At 45.7% G+C, this 16718-nt stretch overlaps 1 protein-coding gene across 1 annotated transcript in view; it reads right to left on the bottom strand.

Annotated features, from left to right (window-relative positions):
* Window positions 1-20: 20 nt before the first annotated feature.
* LOC109408804 (cAMP-dependent protein kinase catalytic subunit PRKX) overlaps window positions 21-16718 on the bottom strand; it is a 310362-nt gene continuing 293664 nt past the window's right edge. Inside the window, exons 5-8 of the mRNA XM_062855277.1 lie at window positions 10260-10615; window positions 1923-2104; window positions 1775-1852; window positions 21-1549 (exon numbers count right to left, since the gene is read on the bottom strand). Of these exons, the coding sequence (XP_062711261.1) occupies window positions 1424-1549; window positions 1775-1852; window positions 1923-2104; window positions 10260-10615 (742 nt within the window). The 3' untranslated portion in view covers window positions 21-1423. The remainder of the gene's footprint in view (window positions 1550-1774; window positions 1853-1922; window positions 2105-10259; window positions 10616-16718) is intronic.

Raw genomic sequence — 16718 nt, 5'->3', positions numbered from 1 at the left:
AGGTAAGATTGAAGGGAATCTTGTGTTTTGAACCATTTTTTTCTGTCAATAAGATCAATCCTGTAAAACACACATACCTAAATACAGTTCTGAGTTGAGTGACTCTTTTATCTCCCGTATGTTTGAGTGTTTCAATTCTACTTTAGAGAACAGTGTGATGAACTCAAATTATTAGTAACCTAAACGTTTCAGGCTTTGTCCGATCGCATTGTGCTTTGTTTACCCATCACTAACAGAACAAGTAACTTCTGAGCATGATCAATTTTGCAACGTAGGTGATAGACGTGGCCGGCAATGGTAGTTTTCATGCTTTTTCATTTCTTACAGTCGATTGGTTGGCTACTCAGGCAATAGGTAACTGAAATATGAGTGATAAATAGTAACAGTGAACAAAGCATCGTGAAGTAATGTTTAAAAAATTCTACGTATTCGTGAAGCTAAGAACTGCAAGATAGAAAAGTAAAGATAGTATAAACAGTTAATCAAAGATATGGCTAGACTTCTTGATTGCAACGCCGGACACCGACGGTGATCAACTCTAAATTATTTAATTATAAAAAACTCTCTAAAAATAGGTAGTTGAAAAGTGTAACGAAATTAGAAGAAGAGTTATGTTACGATCATGAATACTTGTTTGTTTCCATTCTCTCTATCGCTTACTATTGAAACATCAACTAGGCTGAATCAATCGAATCAAATTTCCGAAAGCAAAGTTAACAATGTACGGGGTCTTAAACAAACCTAGGTTTCACCTTCATCTTTCTCTCTATCACAGTGAATGTGGTTAATTTTTCGATTTAACTTATCGATTACGAGTGGACACTTCATTCCAACAAATCACTATCAACTAAGGCAAACAATGTTGAAACACTTAAAATAGTTGAACAAAAGTATGCCTAATACCTACTTATTTGCGCCTTCTGCTGTTTCTTAATCACACACACAAGTTGTGCTTCTAGTACACACTAAATAGTTTTGGAAAGTGTTTTCCAGTGATAGATATATGAGCCTTATTAAGTTTAAAAATTAAAACAACTCCATGTTTTGAACAGGTAAAGAATATTTACAACAAAAAGTCATTCATCTGAAACAATTTTCCTTTCTTGCATGTAACTGTTATGGTTCTTAATTGGTCTATAAAGCTATTCTAGTGGATTACCACATTTCTCAACTGTTCATACTGTTTAACTTGGAGAGGGCTTTTATGTTCTGTTCTCTTCTTTTTCTCCACTTGATAAATTAAGGTTTAAATATTAATGTTTTATAAAGTGCTGTCTCCTCAAGTTGCTTGAAAGTTCCAAATACTTGATACAATTGCCGTCTATTGGTTGTGTGCAATCTTCGATGCAAGGATGCTGCACTCCACCAGATTTTCTTTGTAGATTGTGGTACTAGAGATGTTCAACATCCATTTCCTGTGTGCTTAGAAATCCTCAAACAGCTGCATTTCAACCTTGTCCAGTGATCGGGCCGATTTCCAATCCGTTTCCGGATAGTCGTCGAAGTTGCTGGTGTCGCCCTCGAATACAAACTTTGGCACAATCGGAGGCTGAAATGAGAGGGAAACGATCGATGTTGAATTTAGTTCTAGGTTTAATTTTGATAACCACCTAGTTTTATATAGGTTTTGAAAACCGTTATAAAACCTTATACCTTTTATTTTGGTTTTATAACAGTTCTCAGAACCTCTAATAGTCTTTTTGACTACAAAATGTTACTTGGGGTGGGCTTAACGTAAGATAATGTATGTCTATACAATACATATTACAATTACCTTCAACTGTTTCCGTATCACGACATCCCAATCCAGATGCTTAAACCACCGATGCCTCTTGATATCTTCGGCTCCGTTCTGTAAACGAGATGATTAGAATGTTGTTTCAATTCCGGATTTCCAACATGATCTTCCACCCTTCTATTACCTTCATGTTCCCCAACCGCTTAGTCCGGTCCTGTACCAGCAGCTTCTTGACCAGGTCCTTCGCAATGGGTTCGATGTGCCGTGACCACTCGATCTTGCCGCTGAGAATCTTCTCGTAAATACCGAACGGATTATCATCGTAGAAAGGTGGATATCCGACGACCATCTCGTAGATAAGAACCCCTGTACGAAAGAGAGAATAAAAAAAGCAGTTGGAAAATTAAATCATTTGTAGTCTAGCCGCCGAGACCAATTAATCAGAACAAGTTTGCCAACCCGTGGTTAATTTCCACCATCAAACATTACTCGCACGCAGCGAGTCGTTATTTTGAAGCTGCCGAATCATCGGTGGTGGTTTCAAACCGACGGTCAAAAGTATGTGGTCATTCATTTGATTAATTGCTCTAGGGATTCCTTTAAGAATTCCTCTAGGGATTCTATCAGAACTTTCTCCTGGTTCTCTTCAAGGAGTTCATTGTGGGACCCTTCAGGAACTCCTCCAGGGATTCCTTCAGGAACTCCTCCAGGGATTCCTTCAGGAACTCCTCCAGGGATTCCTTCAGGAACTCCTCCAGGGATTCCTTCAGGAACTCCTCCAGGGATTCCTTCAGGAACTGCTCCAGGGATTCCTTCACGAACTCCTTCAGGGATTCCTTCAGGAACTGCTCCAGGGATTCCTTCACGAACTCCTTCAGGGATTCCTTCAGGAACTCCTCCAGGGATTCCTTCAGGAACTGCTCCAGGGATTCCTTCAGGAACTCCTCCAGGGATTCCTTCAGGAACTCCTCCAGGGATTCCTTCAGGAACTCCTCCAGGGATTCCTTCAGGAACTGCTCCAGGGATTCCTTCAGGAACTCCTCCAGGGATTCCTTCAGGAACTGCTCCAGGGATTCCTTCACGAACTCCTTCAGGGATTCCTTCAGGAACTCCTCCAGGGATTCCTTCAGGAACTCCTCCAGGGATTCCTTCAGGAACTCCTCCAGGGATTCCTTCAGGAACTCCTCCAGGGATTCCTTCAGGAACTCCTCCAGGGATTCCTTCAGGAACTCCTCCAGGGATTCCTTCAGGAACTCCTCCAGGGATTTCTTCAGGAACTCCTCCAGGGATTCCTTCAGGAACTCCTCCAGGGATTCCTTCAGGAACTCCTCCAGGGATCCCTTCAGGAACTCCTCCAGGGATTCCTTCAGGAACTCCTCCAGGGATTCCTTCAGGAACTCCTCCAGGGATTCCTTCAGGAACTCCTCCAGGGATTCCTTCAGGAACTCCTCCAGGGATTCCTTCAGGAACTCCTCCAGGGATTCCTTCAGGAACTCCTCCAGGGATTCCTTCTGGAACTCCTCCAGGGATTCCTTCAGGAACTCCTCCAGGGATTCCTTCAGGAACTCCTCCAGGGATTCCTTCAGGAACTCCTCCAGGGATTCCTTCAGGAACTCCTCCAGGGATTCCTTCAGGAACTCCTCCAGGGATTCCTTCAGGAACTCCTCCGGGGATTCCTTCAGGAACTCCTCCAGGGATTCCTCCAGGAATTTCTCCAGGGATTCCTTCAGGAACTTCTCCAGGGATTCCTTCAGGAACTCCTCCAGGGATTCCTTCAGGAACTCCTCCGGGGATTCCTTCAGGAACTCCTCCGGGGATTCCTTCAGGAACTCCTCCGGGGATTCCTTCAGGAACTCCTCCGGGGATTCCTTCAGGAACTCCTCCGGGGATTCCTTCAGGAACTCCTCCGGGGATTCCTTCAGGAACTCCTCCGGGGATTCCTTCAGGAACTCCTCCGGGGATTCCTTCAGGAACTCCTCCGGGGATTCCTTCAGGAACTCCTCCGGGGATTCCTTCAGGAACTCCTCCGGGGATTCCTTCAGGAACTCCTCCGGGAATTCCTTCAGGAACTCCTCCGGGGATTCCTTCAGGAACTCCTCCGGGGATTCCTTCAGGAACTCCTCCGGGGATTCCTTCAGGAACTCCTCCGGGGATTCCTTCAGGAACTCCTCCGGGGATTCCTTCAGGAACTCCTCCGGGGATTCCTTCAGGAACTCCTCCGGGGATTCCTTCAGGAACTCCTCCGGGGATTCCTTCAGGAACTTCTCCGGGGATTCCTTCAGGAACTCCTCCGGGGATTCCTTCAGGAACTCCTCCGGGGATTCCTTCAGGAACTCCTCCGGGGATTCCTTCAGGAACTCCTCCGGGGATTCCTTCAGGAACTCCTCCGGGGATTCCTTCAGGAACTCCTCCGGGGATTCCTTCAGGAACTCCTCCGGGGATTCCTTCAGGAACTCCTCCGGGGATTCCTTCAGGAACTCCTCCGGGGATTCCTTCAGGAACTCCTCCGGGGATTCCTTCAGGAACTCCTCCGGGGATTCCTTCAGGAACTCCTCCGGGGATTCCTTCAGGAACTCCTCCGGGGATTCCTTCAGGAACTCCTCCGGGGATTCCTTCAGGAACTCCTCCAGGGATTCCTTCAGGAACTCCTCCAGGGATTCCTTCAGGAACTCCTCCAGGGATTCCTTCAGGAACTCCTCCAGGGATTCCTTCAGGAACTCCTCCAGGGATTCCTTCAGGAACTCCTCCAGGGATTCCTTCAGGAACTCCTCCAGGGATTCCTTCAGGAACTCCTCCAGGGATTCCTTTAGGAACTCCTCCAGGGATTCCTTCAGGAACTCCTCCAGGGATTCCTTCAGGAACTCCTCGAGGGATTCCTTCAGGAACTCCTCCAGGGATTCCTTCAGGAACTCCTCCAGGGATTTCTTCAGGAACTCCTTCAGGGATTTCTTCAGGAACTCCTCCAGGGATTCCTTCAGGAACTCCTTCAGGGATTCCTTCAGGAACTCCTCCAGGGATTCCTTCAGGAACTCCTCCAGGGATTCCTTCAGGAACTCCTTCAGGGATTCCTTCAGGAACTCCTTCAGGGATTCCTTCAGGAACTCCTCCAGGGATTCCTTCTGGAACTCCTCCAGGGATTCCTTCAGGAACTTCTCCAGGGATTCCTTCAGGAACTCCTCCTGGGATTCCTTCAGGAACTCCTCCTGGGATTCCTCCAGGAACTGCTCCTGGAATTCCTTCAGGAACTCCTCCTGGGAATCCTTCAGGAACTCCTCCTGGGATTCCTAAGGGAAATCTTCCTGGGATTCCATAAGGAAATCTTCTTGGGATTCCTTAAGGAAATCCTCCTGGGACAGGAAATCCTCCTGGGATTCTTTCAGCAATTCCTCCTGGGCTTCCCTCAGCAATTCCTTTTTGTATTCCTTCAGGAATTCCTTTTTGGAATCATTCAGGAATTCCTCCAGGGATTCCATCAGCAACTCCTCCAGCAATTCCCTCAGGGATTCCCTCAGAAATTTCTTCTGGGACTACTTCAGGAATTCCTCCTGGGATTCCGTCAGGAATTCCTCCTGGGATTCCGTCAGGAATTCTTCCTGATATTCCGTCAGGAATACCTCCTGAGATTCCGTCAGGAATTCCTCCTGAGATTCCGTCAGGAATTCCTCCTGAGATTCCGTCAGGAATTCCTCCTGAGATTCCGTCAGGAATTCCTCCTGAGATTCCGTCAGGAATTCCTCCTGAGATTCCGTCAGAAATGCCTCCTAAGATTCCGTCGGGAATTCCTCGGGATTCTGTAATGAATTCCTTCTGGGATTCCGTCAGGAATTCCACCTGGGATTCTGCAGAAATTCCTCCTGGGATTCCGTCAGGAATTCTTCCTCAGATTCCTTCAGGAATTCCTTCTGGGATTCCGTCAGGAAGTCCTCCTGGGATTTCGTCAGGAATTCCTCCTGAGATTTCGTCAGGAATTCCTCCAGGGATTCCTTCAGGAATTCCTCCTGAGATTCCGTCAGAAATTCCTCCTAAGATTCCGTCGGGAATTCCTCTTGGGATTCTGTCATGAATTCCTTCTGGGATTCCGTAAGAAATTCCGTCAGGAATTCCTCCTGGGATTCCATCAGGAATTCCTCCCGGGAATCTGTCAGAAATTCCTCCTGGGATTCCGTCAGGGATTCCTCCCTGAGATTCCGTCAGGAATTTCTCCCTGGGATTCCGTCAGGAATTCCTCCAGGGATTCCTTCAGGAATTCCTCCTGAGATTCCGTCAGAAATTCCTCCTAAGATTCCGTCGGGAATTCCTCTTGGGATTCTGTCATGAATTCCTTCTGGGATTCCGTAAGAAATTCCGTCAGGAATTCTTCCTGGGATTCCGTCAGGGATTCCTCCTGGGATTCCGTCAGGGATTCCTCCCTGGGATTCCGTCAGGAATTCCTCCCTGGGATTCCGTCAGGAATTCCTCCAGGGATTGCTTCAGGAATTCCTCCTGAGATTCCGTCAGAAATTCCTCCTAAGATTCCGTCGGGAATTCCTCTTGGGATTCTGTCATGAATTCCTTCTGGGATTCCGTAAGAAATTCCGTCAGGAATTCTTCCTGGGATTCCGTCAGGGATTCCTCCTGGGATTCCGTCAGGGATTCCTCCCTGGGATTCCGTCAGGAATTCCTCCCTGGGATTCCGTCAGGAATTCTTCCTAGGATTTCGTCAGGAATTTCTCCTGAGATTCCGTCAGGAAGTCCTCCAGGCATTCCGTCAGGAAGTCATCCTGGGATTCCGTCAGGAGTTCCTCCTAGGATTCCGTCAGGAATTCCTCCTGGGATTCCGTCAGGAATTCCTCCTGGGATTCCGTCAGGAATCCCTCCTGGGATTTCGTCAGGAATTCCGCTTGGGATTCCGTCAGGAATTCCGCCTGGGATTCCGTCAGGAATTCCTCCTGGGATTCCGTCAGGAATTCCTCCTGGGATTCCGTCAGGAATTCCTCCTGGGATTCCGTCAGGAATTCCTCCTGGGATTCCGTCAGGAATTCCTCCTGGGATTCCGTCAGGAATTCCTCCTGGAATTCCGTCAGGAATTCCTCCTGGGATTCCGTCAGGAATTCCTCCGGGGATTCTTTCAGGAACTCCTCCGGGGATTCCTTCAGGAACTCCTCCGGGGATTCCTTCAGGAACTCCTCCGGGGATTCCTTCAGGAATTCCTTAAGGAAATCCTCCTGGGACAGGAATTCCTTCTGGGATTCCGTCAGGAATTCCTTCTGGGATTCCGTCAGGAATTCCTTCTGGGATTCCGTCAGGAATTCCTTCTGGGATTCCGTCAGGAATTCCTGCTGGGATTCCGTCAGGAATTCCTCCTCGGATTCCATCAGGAATTCCTCCTCGGATTCCGTCAGGAATTCCTCCTCGGATTCCGTCAGGAATTCCCCCTGGGATTCCGTCAGGAATTCCTCCTGGGATTCCGTCAGTAATTCCTCCTGGGATTCCGTCAGGAATTCCTTCTGGGATTCCGTCAGGAGTTCCTCCTGGGATTCCGTCAGGAGTTCCTCCTGGGATTCCATCAGGAATTCCTCCTTGGATTCCGTCAGGAATTCCTCCTGGGATTCCGTCAGTAATTCCTCCTGGGATTCCGTCAGTAATTCCTCCTGGGATTCCGTCAGTAATTCCTCCTGGGATTCCGTCAGGAATTCCTTCTGGGATTCGGTCAGAAATTCCTCCTGGGATTCCGTCAGAAATTCCTCCTGGGATTCCGTCAGCAAATTCCTCCTGGGATTCCGTCAGGAACTCCTCCTGGGATTCCGTCAGGAATTCCTCCTGGGATTCCGTCAGGAATTTCTCCTGGGATTCCGTCAGAAGTTGCTCCTGGGATTCCGTCAGGAATTCCTCCTGGGATTCCGCCAGGAATTCGTCCTGGGATTCCGCCAGAAATTCGTCCTGGGATTCCGTTAGGAATTCCTTCTGGGATTCCACCAGGGATTCCGTCAGAAATTCCTCCAGAGATTCCTCTTGGAATTCCTCCAGGGATTCCTTCAGCAATTCGTCCAGGGATTTCTTTGGAGATTCCTTCAGAAATTCCTCCAGGGATTCCTTTAGGAATTCTCCAAGGATTCCGTCAGGAATTTTCCAGGTATTCCATCAGGATTTCCTTCAGGAGTTCTCCAGAGATTCTTTAGGAATTCTCCAGGGATTCCTTCAGGAATCCCACCTGGGATTCCGTCAGGAATTCATCCTGGGATTCCGTCAGGAATTCCTCCTGGGATTCCGTCATGAATTCCTCCTGCGATTCCGTCAGGAATTCCTTCTGCGATTCCGTCAGGAATTCCTCCTGGGATTCCGTCAGTAATTCCTCCTGGGATTCCGTCAGGAATTCCCGCTGGGATTCCGCCAGGAATTCCTCCTGGGATTCCGTCCGGAATTCCTCCTGGGATTTCGTCAGGAATTCTTCCTAGGATTCCGTCAGGAATTCCTTTTGGGATTCCGTCAGGAATTCCTCCTGGGATTCCGTCAGGAATTCCTCCTGGGATTCCGTCAGGAATTCCTCCTGGGATTCCGTCAGGAATTCCTTCTGGGATTCCGTCAGGAATTCCTCCTGGGATTCCGTCAGGAATTCCTTCTGGGATTCCGTCAGGAGTTCCTCCTGGGATTCCATCAGGAATTCCTCCTGGGAATACTTCAGGAATTCCCCCTGGGATTCTGCCAGGAATTCCCCCTGGGATTCTGCCAGGAATTCCCCCTGGGATTCCGCCAGGAATTCCTCCTGGGATTCTGTCAGGAATTCCTCCTGGGATTCCGTCAGGAATTCCTCCTGGGATTCCGTCAGGAATTCCTCCTGGGATTCCGTCAGGAATTCCTCCTGGGATTCCGTCAGGAATTCCTCCTGGGATTCCGTCAGGAATTCCTCCTGGGATTCCGTCAGGAATTCCTCCTGGGATTCCGTCAGGAATTCCTCCTGGGATTCCGTCAGGAATTCCTCCTGGGATTCCGTCAGGAATTCCTCCTGGCATTCCGTCAGGAATTCCTCCTGGCATTCCGTCAGGAATGCCTCCTGGGATTCCGTCAGGAATTCCTCCTGGGATTCCGTCCGGAATTCCTCCTGGGATTCCGTCCGGAATTCCTCCTGGGATTCCGTCCGGAATTCCTCCTGGGATTCCGTCCGGAATTCCTCTTGGGATTCCGTCCGGAATTCCTCCTGGGATTCCGTCCGGAATTCCTCCTGGGATTCCGTCCGGAATTCCTCCTGGGATTCCGTCCGGAATTCCTCCTGGGATTCCGTCCGGAATTCCTCCTGGGATTCCGTCCGGAATTCCTCCTGGGATTCCGTCCCGAATTCCTCCTGGGATTCCGTCCGGAATTCCTCCTGGGATTCCGTCCGGAATTCCTCCTGGGATTCCGTCCGGAATTCCTCCTGGGATTCCGCAGGAATTCCTCCTGGGATTCCGTCAGGATTTCCTCCTGGGATTCCGTTAGGAATTCCTCCTGGGATTCCGTCAGTAATTCCTACTGGGATTCCGTCAGGAGTTCCTCCTGGGATTCCGTCAGGAGTCCCTCCTGGGATTCCATCAGGAATTTCTTCTGGGAATACTTCAAGAATTCCCCCTGGGATTCCGCCAGGAATTCCTCCTGGGATTTCGTCAGGAATTCCTCCTGGGATTCCGTCAGGAATTCCTCCTGGGATTCCGTCAGGAATTCCTCCTGGGATTCCGTCAGGAATTCCTCCTGGGATTCCGTCAGGAATTCCTCCTGGGATTCCGTCAGGAATTCCTCTTGGGATTCCGTCAGGAATTCCTCCTGGGATTCCGTCAGGAATTCCTCCTGGGATTCCGTCAGGAATTCCTCCTGGGATTCCGTCAGGAATTCCTCCTGGGATTCCGTCAGGAATTCCTCCTGGGATTCCGTCAGGAATTCCTCCTGGGATTCCGTCAGGAAATCCTCCTGGGATTCCGTCAGGAATTCCTCCTGGAATTCCGTCAGGAATTCCTCCTGGAATTCCGTCAGGAATTTCTCCTGGAATTCCGTCAGGAATTCCTGCTGGGATAGCTTCAAGAATTCCTCCTGGGATTCCTTAAGGAATTCTTCCAGGCATTTCTTTAAGAATTTATCCTGAAATTCGTTTCGAATTACTTCCGATTTTTTTTTTCAGATATTTCTCCAAAACATTTGCATGATTTTTTTTCACCACAGGACTACACACTTTTGATCGGAAGTGTACCTATTTATGGTCACGACAAATTCACGCAAATAAATCATCCCTGGGGTCAGGCGTGACACGAGCTACCTGTTGCGAAAGCCGCCAGGAAATTACATGGATTAGATTGCGAACCGACCACCGTACGGTCCAAACAGAGCAAGCAACAGTAGGTACCTAGTAAGAAATACGACCACCTCTCAGCGAACAATGTTCCCCGATGATTTATTGCTGGATGGCCTCTCGCAACCAAGTGAGTGCGCCCGACCAATAAACTACCTTCCCAAACATTTTAGCGTCAACCGTCCCGCGCGATGATGGCGTCGGCCGGCCATAAAGCGAGATACTAACCTAACGCCCACCAGTCGACCGCTTTGTTGTGCCCTTTGGATTGGATGATTTCCGGCGCCAGGTACTCGGGCGTTCCGCACAGCGTCCACGTTCGGTCTTTCAGCTTTTTGGCGAAACCGAAATCGGTTATTTTCAGGTGACCGTCCCGATCCAGCAGCAGGTTCTCCGGTTTCAGGTCCCGATATACTATCGACAGGGCGTGCAGGTACTCCAGGGCCAGGACGATTTCGCAGGCGTAGAAGTTGGCGGTGGCGTTGTCGAAACGACCCGCATTTCGGAGGTAGGAGAACAGTTCACCGCCGCTGACGTACTCGAACAGCATGTAAAGGCAGCAGTCATCTCGGGCGTGCCATCGCCTGCGAATGGAAAGGGGAAAGAAAGGGGTCGTGAGAAGGTTATGTTAAAACAATGTTTTTGAATAATTGATCAAAGGAAGGTACTTAGTTGTTTAATTTACAATATACTGAGAACATAATGCTCTAGGACAGAGAAATCCTCGTAGAAATTCCAAGAGGAACCTTGAAGAAGATGCACGGGGAATCCCTGAAAAAACTTTCCAAGAAAGAAAATTTCAAGAGGAATCTCCGAAGCATTTCCGGGCAAAATCCCCGTAGGATTTTTTTTAGATGAATCTTCGAAAGAAATCCAGGAGAAATCCATGAAGGAGGAATCCTTGATGGAACTCCTGGAGGAATCTTAAAAGGGTTTCCAGGAAGAATCTCCGAAGGATTTTCAGGAAGAATATCAGGATTTCCAGGCAACATCCTCGAAGGATTTTCAAAGAAAACTTCGAAGGAATCCCTGAAAAAATCCAGGATAAATCACCGAAGGAATTTCACGAAGATCCTCCGAAGGATTTCCTGGAAGAATCCCTGAAGTATTTCCAGAATAAATCCCCGAAGAAATTTCAGGACGAACCTTGAATGATTTCCAGGGGACCCTCTAGTCTCCGAAACATTTCCAGGAGGAATCTCTGAAAGACTTTCAGGGGGAATCTCCGAAACATATCCAGACGGACTCCTTGACAGATTTAAAGACTAATCTTCGAAGGAATTCTAGGAGAAATCCTGAAGTAATTCCAGGAGGAATCCCCGGAAGAATTCCAGGATAAATCGTTAAAGGCGTTCCAGGAGGAACCCCCGAAAGAATTCCTAGAGGATTCCCTGAAGGATTTCCTGGCGAAATCTCCGAAGGAATTCCAGAAAGAATCCCAGAAGAAAGTCTAGGAGGAAACCTTGAAAGATTTCCAGGGGAATCTCCGTAGGATTTACAGGAGGGATCCCCAAAGTATTTTCAGAAGGAATCCCCGAAAGAACTCCTGAAGGAATTCTTGTAGGAACTTTATGAGGAAATACTGGAGGTATACCTTATTATAGTCCCAAAGAAATTCTTGAAGGAACTGCTGGAAGAGTCCCTGCTGGAACCCCTGAAGTAATCTCAACTCCTGGAGGCATCATGAATCAACCAGAAAAAATCTGGATGCAATCCCTGGAAGAACTCCTGGAAAATCCCCAAAGGAGGAATCTTAGAAGTAACTCCTTCACTAATCTCTGAATGAGCTTCTGTAGGAATCCTTGAAAAATAATGGGGAATCCCTGAATTATCTTGGAGATATACCTAGATCATCTAGGAAGAATCTCTGAAAAAAGGTCTCTGAAAGAAAAGGTCCCAGAAATATATAATGGAGAGCTCTCTGAAGGAATTCCAGGAGGAATCTCAAAAAAAAAAAAATATCTACACGAATCCCTTTAGCACCTGATCGAATATTTGAAGGAACTCTTGGACTTATCCTTGTAGGAACTTCTGAAGAAATCCCTAAACTAACCTCTAAAGGACCTCCTGTAGGAATTCCTGAAGGAACTTCTGAAGCTAATCGAATACATGAAGGAATTCATGTTCGATTAGCTGAGGGCACTTCTGAAGGAATCCCTGAATGAAACACATGGAGGCATCCCCAAATCCTCCTGGAACTACCGGAGGGATTCCTAACGGCACTTTTAAAGCAAGAACATGGCATCAGGTGTTCTCTCGGGAATTCCAACAGGTATTCCATTGGTAATTCCTCCAGGTGTTCGAAATTTCCTCTGTAGCAACTCGGAAATTCCTCCATGCACTTCGTCTGGAATTCTCTTGGGAGTTCAACCGGGAGTTCCTCCTGGAGATTTTTCGGGAATATCTCTAGGAGTTTCTCCGGGAGTTCCCTCAGAAATTTCTCCGAAAGTTCCTTCTTCTGGAATCCTCCTAGAATTTCTTCGGGAGTTCCTCTAGGAGTTTCTACAGGATTTGCACTAGGAGTTCCTCAGGTAAATGTAATTCCTCCAGGAAATTCTTCGGGAGTTACACCGGAGTTCCTTCGAGAATTCCTCCAGGCATTCCATCCGGAATTCCATCGGAAATTCTTCCAAGTGCTCCTTCAGAAATTCATTTAGGAGTGTTTCTCCAGGCGTTCCTTCTGGAATTTCTCCAGGTGTTTCACCGAAAATCCCTTCAGATATTCCTTCTGAAGTTCCACCTGGTATTCATTCCTTCGAGAATTTCTTAAGCAATTCCTTCCGGAATTCTTCCGGGAGTAGCTTCGAGAATATCATGAGGCGTTTCTTCAGGATATCCGCCAGGTATTCATTCCATCGGGAATTCTTCCAGAAATTCAATCAAAATTTCTTCCAGGTACTCCCTCAGGAATATCTATTCCATCTAGTTCCATCGGGATACCTTCCTGGAGATCCTATGAGAGTTTCTCTAGGAGTTCCTTCAAAAAATCTTTTAGTAATTCATCCGGAAGTTTTTTCAGCAATTCTTCCAGGAATTACTTCGAGAATTCCTTGAGGAGTTGCATTGGGGTATACTAAAAGAGTTCCTTTGAGAATTCCATCAGGTGTTCCTTCGGGTATCCCATTGGAAATTCTTTCAGGCATCCAAAAAATCCGCTAGGAGTTCCTTCAGGAATTTCATGAAGTGTTTTATCGGAAATCCCGCCAGGACTTCAATTGTAAATTCCTTCAGCTGCTCCATCAGGAATTTCTTTAGAAATTTCATCAGTAGATCCTCTTGGAGTGTGGGATTTCCTCTAGGAGTTTCTTTGGAAATTCCTTCAGTAGTTCGTCCAGAAATTCCCCCGAGAGTTCCCTCTAGAAATTCTTTCGGGATTTATTCCAGAAGTTTCTTCGGGAATTCCTTGAGGAGTTTCATTGCATTTACTAAAGGAGTTTCTTTGAGAATTCTCTACTTCAGGAGTTCCTTCAGGAAGTCCTCCAGGTGTTTCTCCAGGTACTCCATCGGGAATCCTCCAGAAATACCTGCGATGATTTCTTGAGATGTTCCTTCAAGAATGCCATTAGGGTTTCCTTTATGAATTCCTTCAGGTATTCCGTCGAGAATTTCTGTAGCAACTCGGAATTCCTCCATGGACTTCGTCTGAAATTCTCTTAGGAGTTCAATCGGGAGTTCCTCCTGAAGAGGAGTTTCTCCGGGAGTTCTTTTAGTAGTTCCTTCGGAAATTTCTCCTAAAGTTCCTTCTTCTGGAATCCTTCAAGATTTCCTTCGGGAGTTCCTTTGGGAATTCCTCCAGGACTTCCTTCGAAAATTCCTCCAGGTGTTCCTTCAGGAATTTATTCTGCATTGCCTGAAGCATTTTCTGGGGGAATTCTCGATATATTTCTTGGAGAAATTTTGAAGGAACGCCTGGTAGAATTCCTGATGGAACTCCTAAAAGAACTCGCGATTAAACTCCTTGAAACATTTCTGAAAACAAAAATGTGGAATAATTCGCAATAAAGCTCCTGAAGAAATTCCCAAAGGAAAGTTGCTCAATAAAGTTGCTGGAAGAATTGCAATTGAAATACTTGGAGTGATTCCCGTTGGAAATACTGGAGAAATTGACAATGGGACTCCTGGAAAATGGAATTCATTTAGAGATTCATTTAGAGATTCGTAATAGACTTCTGGAGTTCCCAGAGGAACTCGTAGAGAAAATTTGATTGATTTGTCTTCATTAAAGAGACTTTCAGCCCTTGGCTGGTTCGTCTCTATGTAGAGAAAATCCAAATGAAACTCTTCGAGGAATTGCCGATTCAAATCATTGAGGAATTCTTATTGGAATTCTTTTGGAAATTCGTAGAGGTTTTTAAAGTGCATTTTCTGGGGAAATCCATAATTAAATTCCTGCAAGAATTACTTATAGAATACTTGCAGGACTTCCGAATTATTCTCCTGAATTTAATTCAAGTTGTGTCCTGGATGAATTGAGATAGGAAGTCCGTGAAGAATTCTAGATAAAACTCGTGGAGAAATACTCCTGTAGGAATTACAAATAAAATTCTTAGGAAAACTCGTCAATAGAAATTCTAGTAGAATTTATGAAGAGATTCCCAATGGAATTTTCGAAGGAATTCCCTATGCAGCTCCCTGAGAGATTATCGAAAGAAATTCTAGAAGAATTTAAAAAAAAAATTGGAGAAATTCACGAAAGTATTCCAGTGGAAATTCTCGATAGAACTCCTGTTGAGATTCATAAAGAAACGCTTGGAGGAATCCTCGAAGGGGTCGTTAATGAAGGCATGGAAGTGGTATGTGTGCGGAAAAGTTTGAAATAATCTTAGCTGTAGTTAATTTGTGAGTGGTTGAACTTTAATCTTGATTATCTCGATTATCTTGATTATCTTGGCGCTTAGTTCGGTTTAGCAGAACCTCGGCCAAATAATTCTCTGGAGAATTGAATGAAAAAATCTCCTGTGGAACTCCAGAATAAATTGTCGCAAAAAGTTTTGAAAATAAAAACATGAAAGAAATCATAGAGTAATTGTCGATGTATTTCCTGCAGGAATCTCTTATGGATTTTTTTTAACAGGAATCCGCTAAAACTCTCTCGGGGATTTTTTAAGTGACTTCTGAGGTAATTGATGAAAAAATCCGTGGAGAAATTCTGGATGAAACTTTTGAAAGAATTCCCCAATTAAACTCGTTGGAACTACTGGAGGAATTTCCAATGGAATTCCTGAAGAAATTGCAGATGGAATTCTTGAAAAAATAACCTCAAGGAATTCTCGATGGGACTTTTGGAAAAATTCTCGAAAAAACTCCCGGGGGATTTTCGAAGAAAATTTTGAACTAATTATTGAAGGAACTCCTGGGGAGATTCTTAAGAGAACTTCTGTGTGATTTGCTTAAAGAACTTTTCTAGATATTTCTTGAAGAATCCCTGATGGAACTCCAAATATAATTCCTAAAAGAATTCTTGAAGGAAAGCCTGGAGGAATTTCCAATGGAATCCCTGAAGGAATTATCGATGGAGGAATTCCCAATGGTTGATTGATTGATTTGTCTTTATTAAAGAGACTTTCAGCCCTTGGCTGGTTCGTCTCTAATTCCCAATGGACCTTCTAGAGGAAATCCCAATGAAAATCTGCTAAAAATTCATAATGGAACTCATGCAGGAATTTCCTATGGAACTCCTGGGGAATTTTATAATAAATTTCTGAAGTAATTGTTAAAGTAGTTCACAAGTTCCTGAAAAACTTATGAAAGAAAAAAATCTTGAATTATCTCCTAAAAAAATCTCTGGGGAAACAACTAAAGAACTGGGGAAACAACTCATTGCGAAATTCCTAACGAAACTCTCAACAATTGTGAAATTTTCGAAGCGTCTTCCAGAGGAATTCCAAACGGTATTTCTGGAGGAATCCCTAAATTCAAAACAGAGATTTTCTACTGAATAAATCTCAGTAGGTTTTCCTGTTATGAGAAGCGAAGAAAAAGTTTCTGCCGGAAGAATCCCAGAACAAGTTACTTCTCACAATCATTGCAGCAGACACCGCACCATCAATGATCGATTTCCAGATGGAATTTCACACTTTTCGCAAATAATCCATGGTTAAGATTGTTTTTACCATTTAAAAAATGTACATAAAATCGAGGTAAAATGTACATGAAATCGAAGTTCATAAAATCTAGGTTCCACTAAATCGAGGTATACCTGTATATTTCGGGTTTCTTGGGCAATCCGTCCCAGGAGTCTCAAGTGAATCTTTCTCAGGTTTCTGGAGGAATCCTTCTTATGGTCTACAGAGTCCTTTTCAGGGTTCATGCGCATCCTTTCCGAACATTTTTTTTGAGAATCTCTCAGGATTCTAGATGAATTTCTCCTAATAATCTGGAAGATCCCCTCTTAGGACGCCTTTCAATACTGCAGTAGAATTGCTCTCGGGATTCTGGTAGAATCCGCCAGGAAGTTTTAGGGATATCCGTCTAAGCATTATGGGAGAATCTCGAGGAAAAACTTCTCTTCTCCGATGAAAGGATCGCGGAAATCAAATTCATCGTTAAATATATGTACCACAGACAAACAGACGTAACTCTTAGAGGAAATTCATCAAAAGCTTTTGCCCGGTGTCATTTTCATGAGGACACTGCCACCTTTTGGTAGAACCGCGACACTGTCGGCCATGATGGATTTTGATTTGA

The sequence above is a fragment of the Aedes albopictus genome, chromosome 3 (genome assembly GCF_035046485.1).
Source record: "Aedes albopictus strain Foshan chromosome 3, AalbF5, whole genome shotgun sequence".
Classification (NCBI taxonomy): Eukaryota; Metazoa; Arthropoda; class Insecta; order Diptera; family Culicidae; genus Aedes; species Aedes albopictus.
This window is presented reverse-complemented; position numbering and strand designations above follow the sequence as displayed.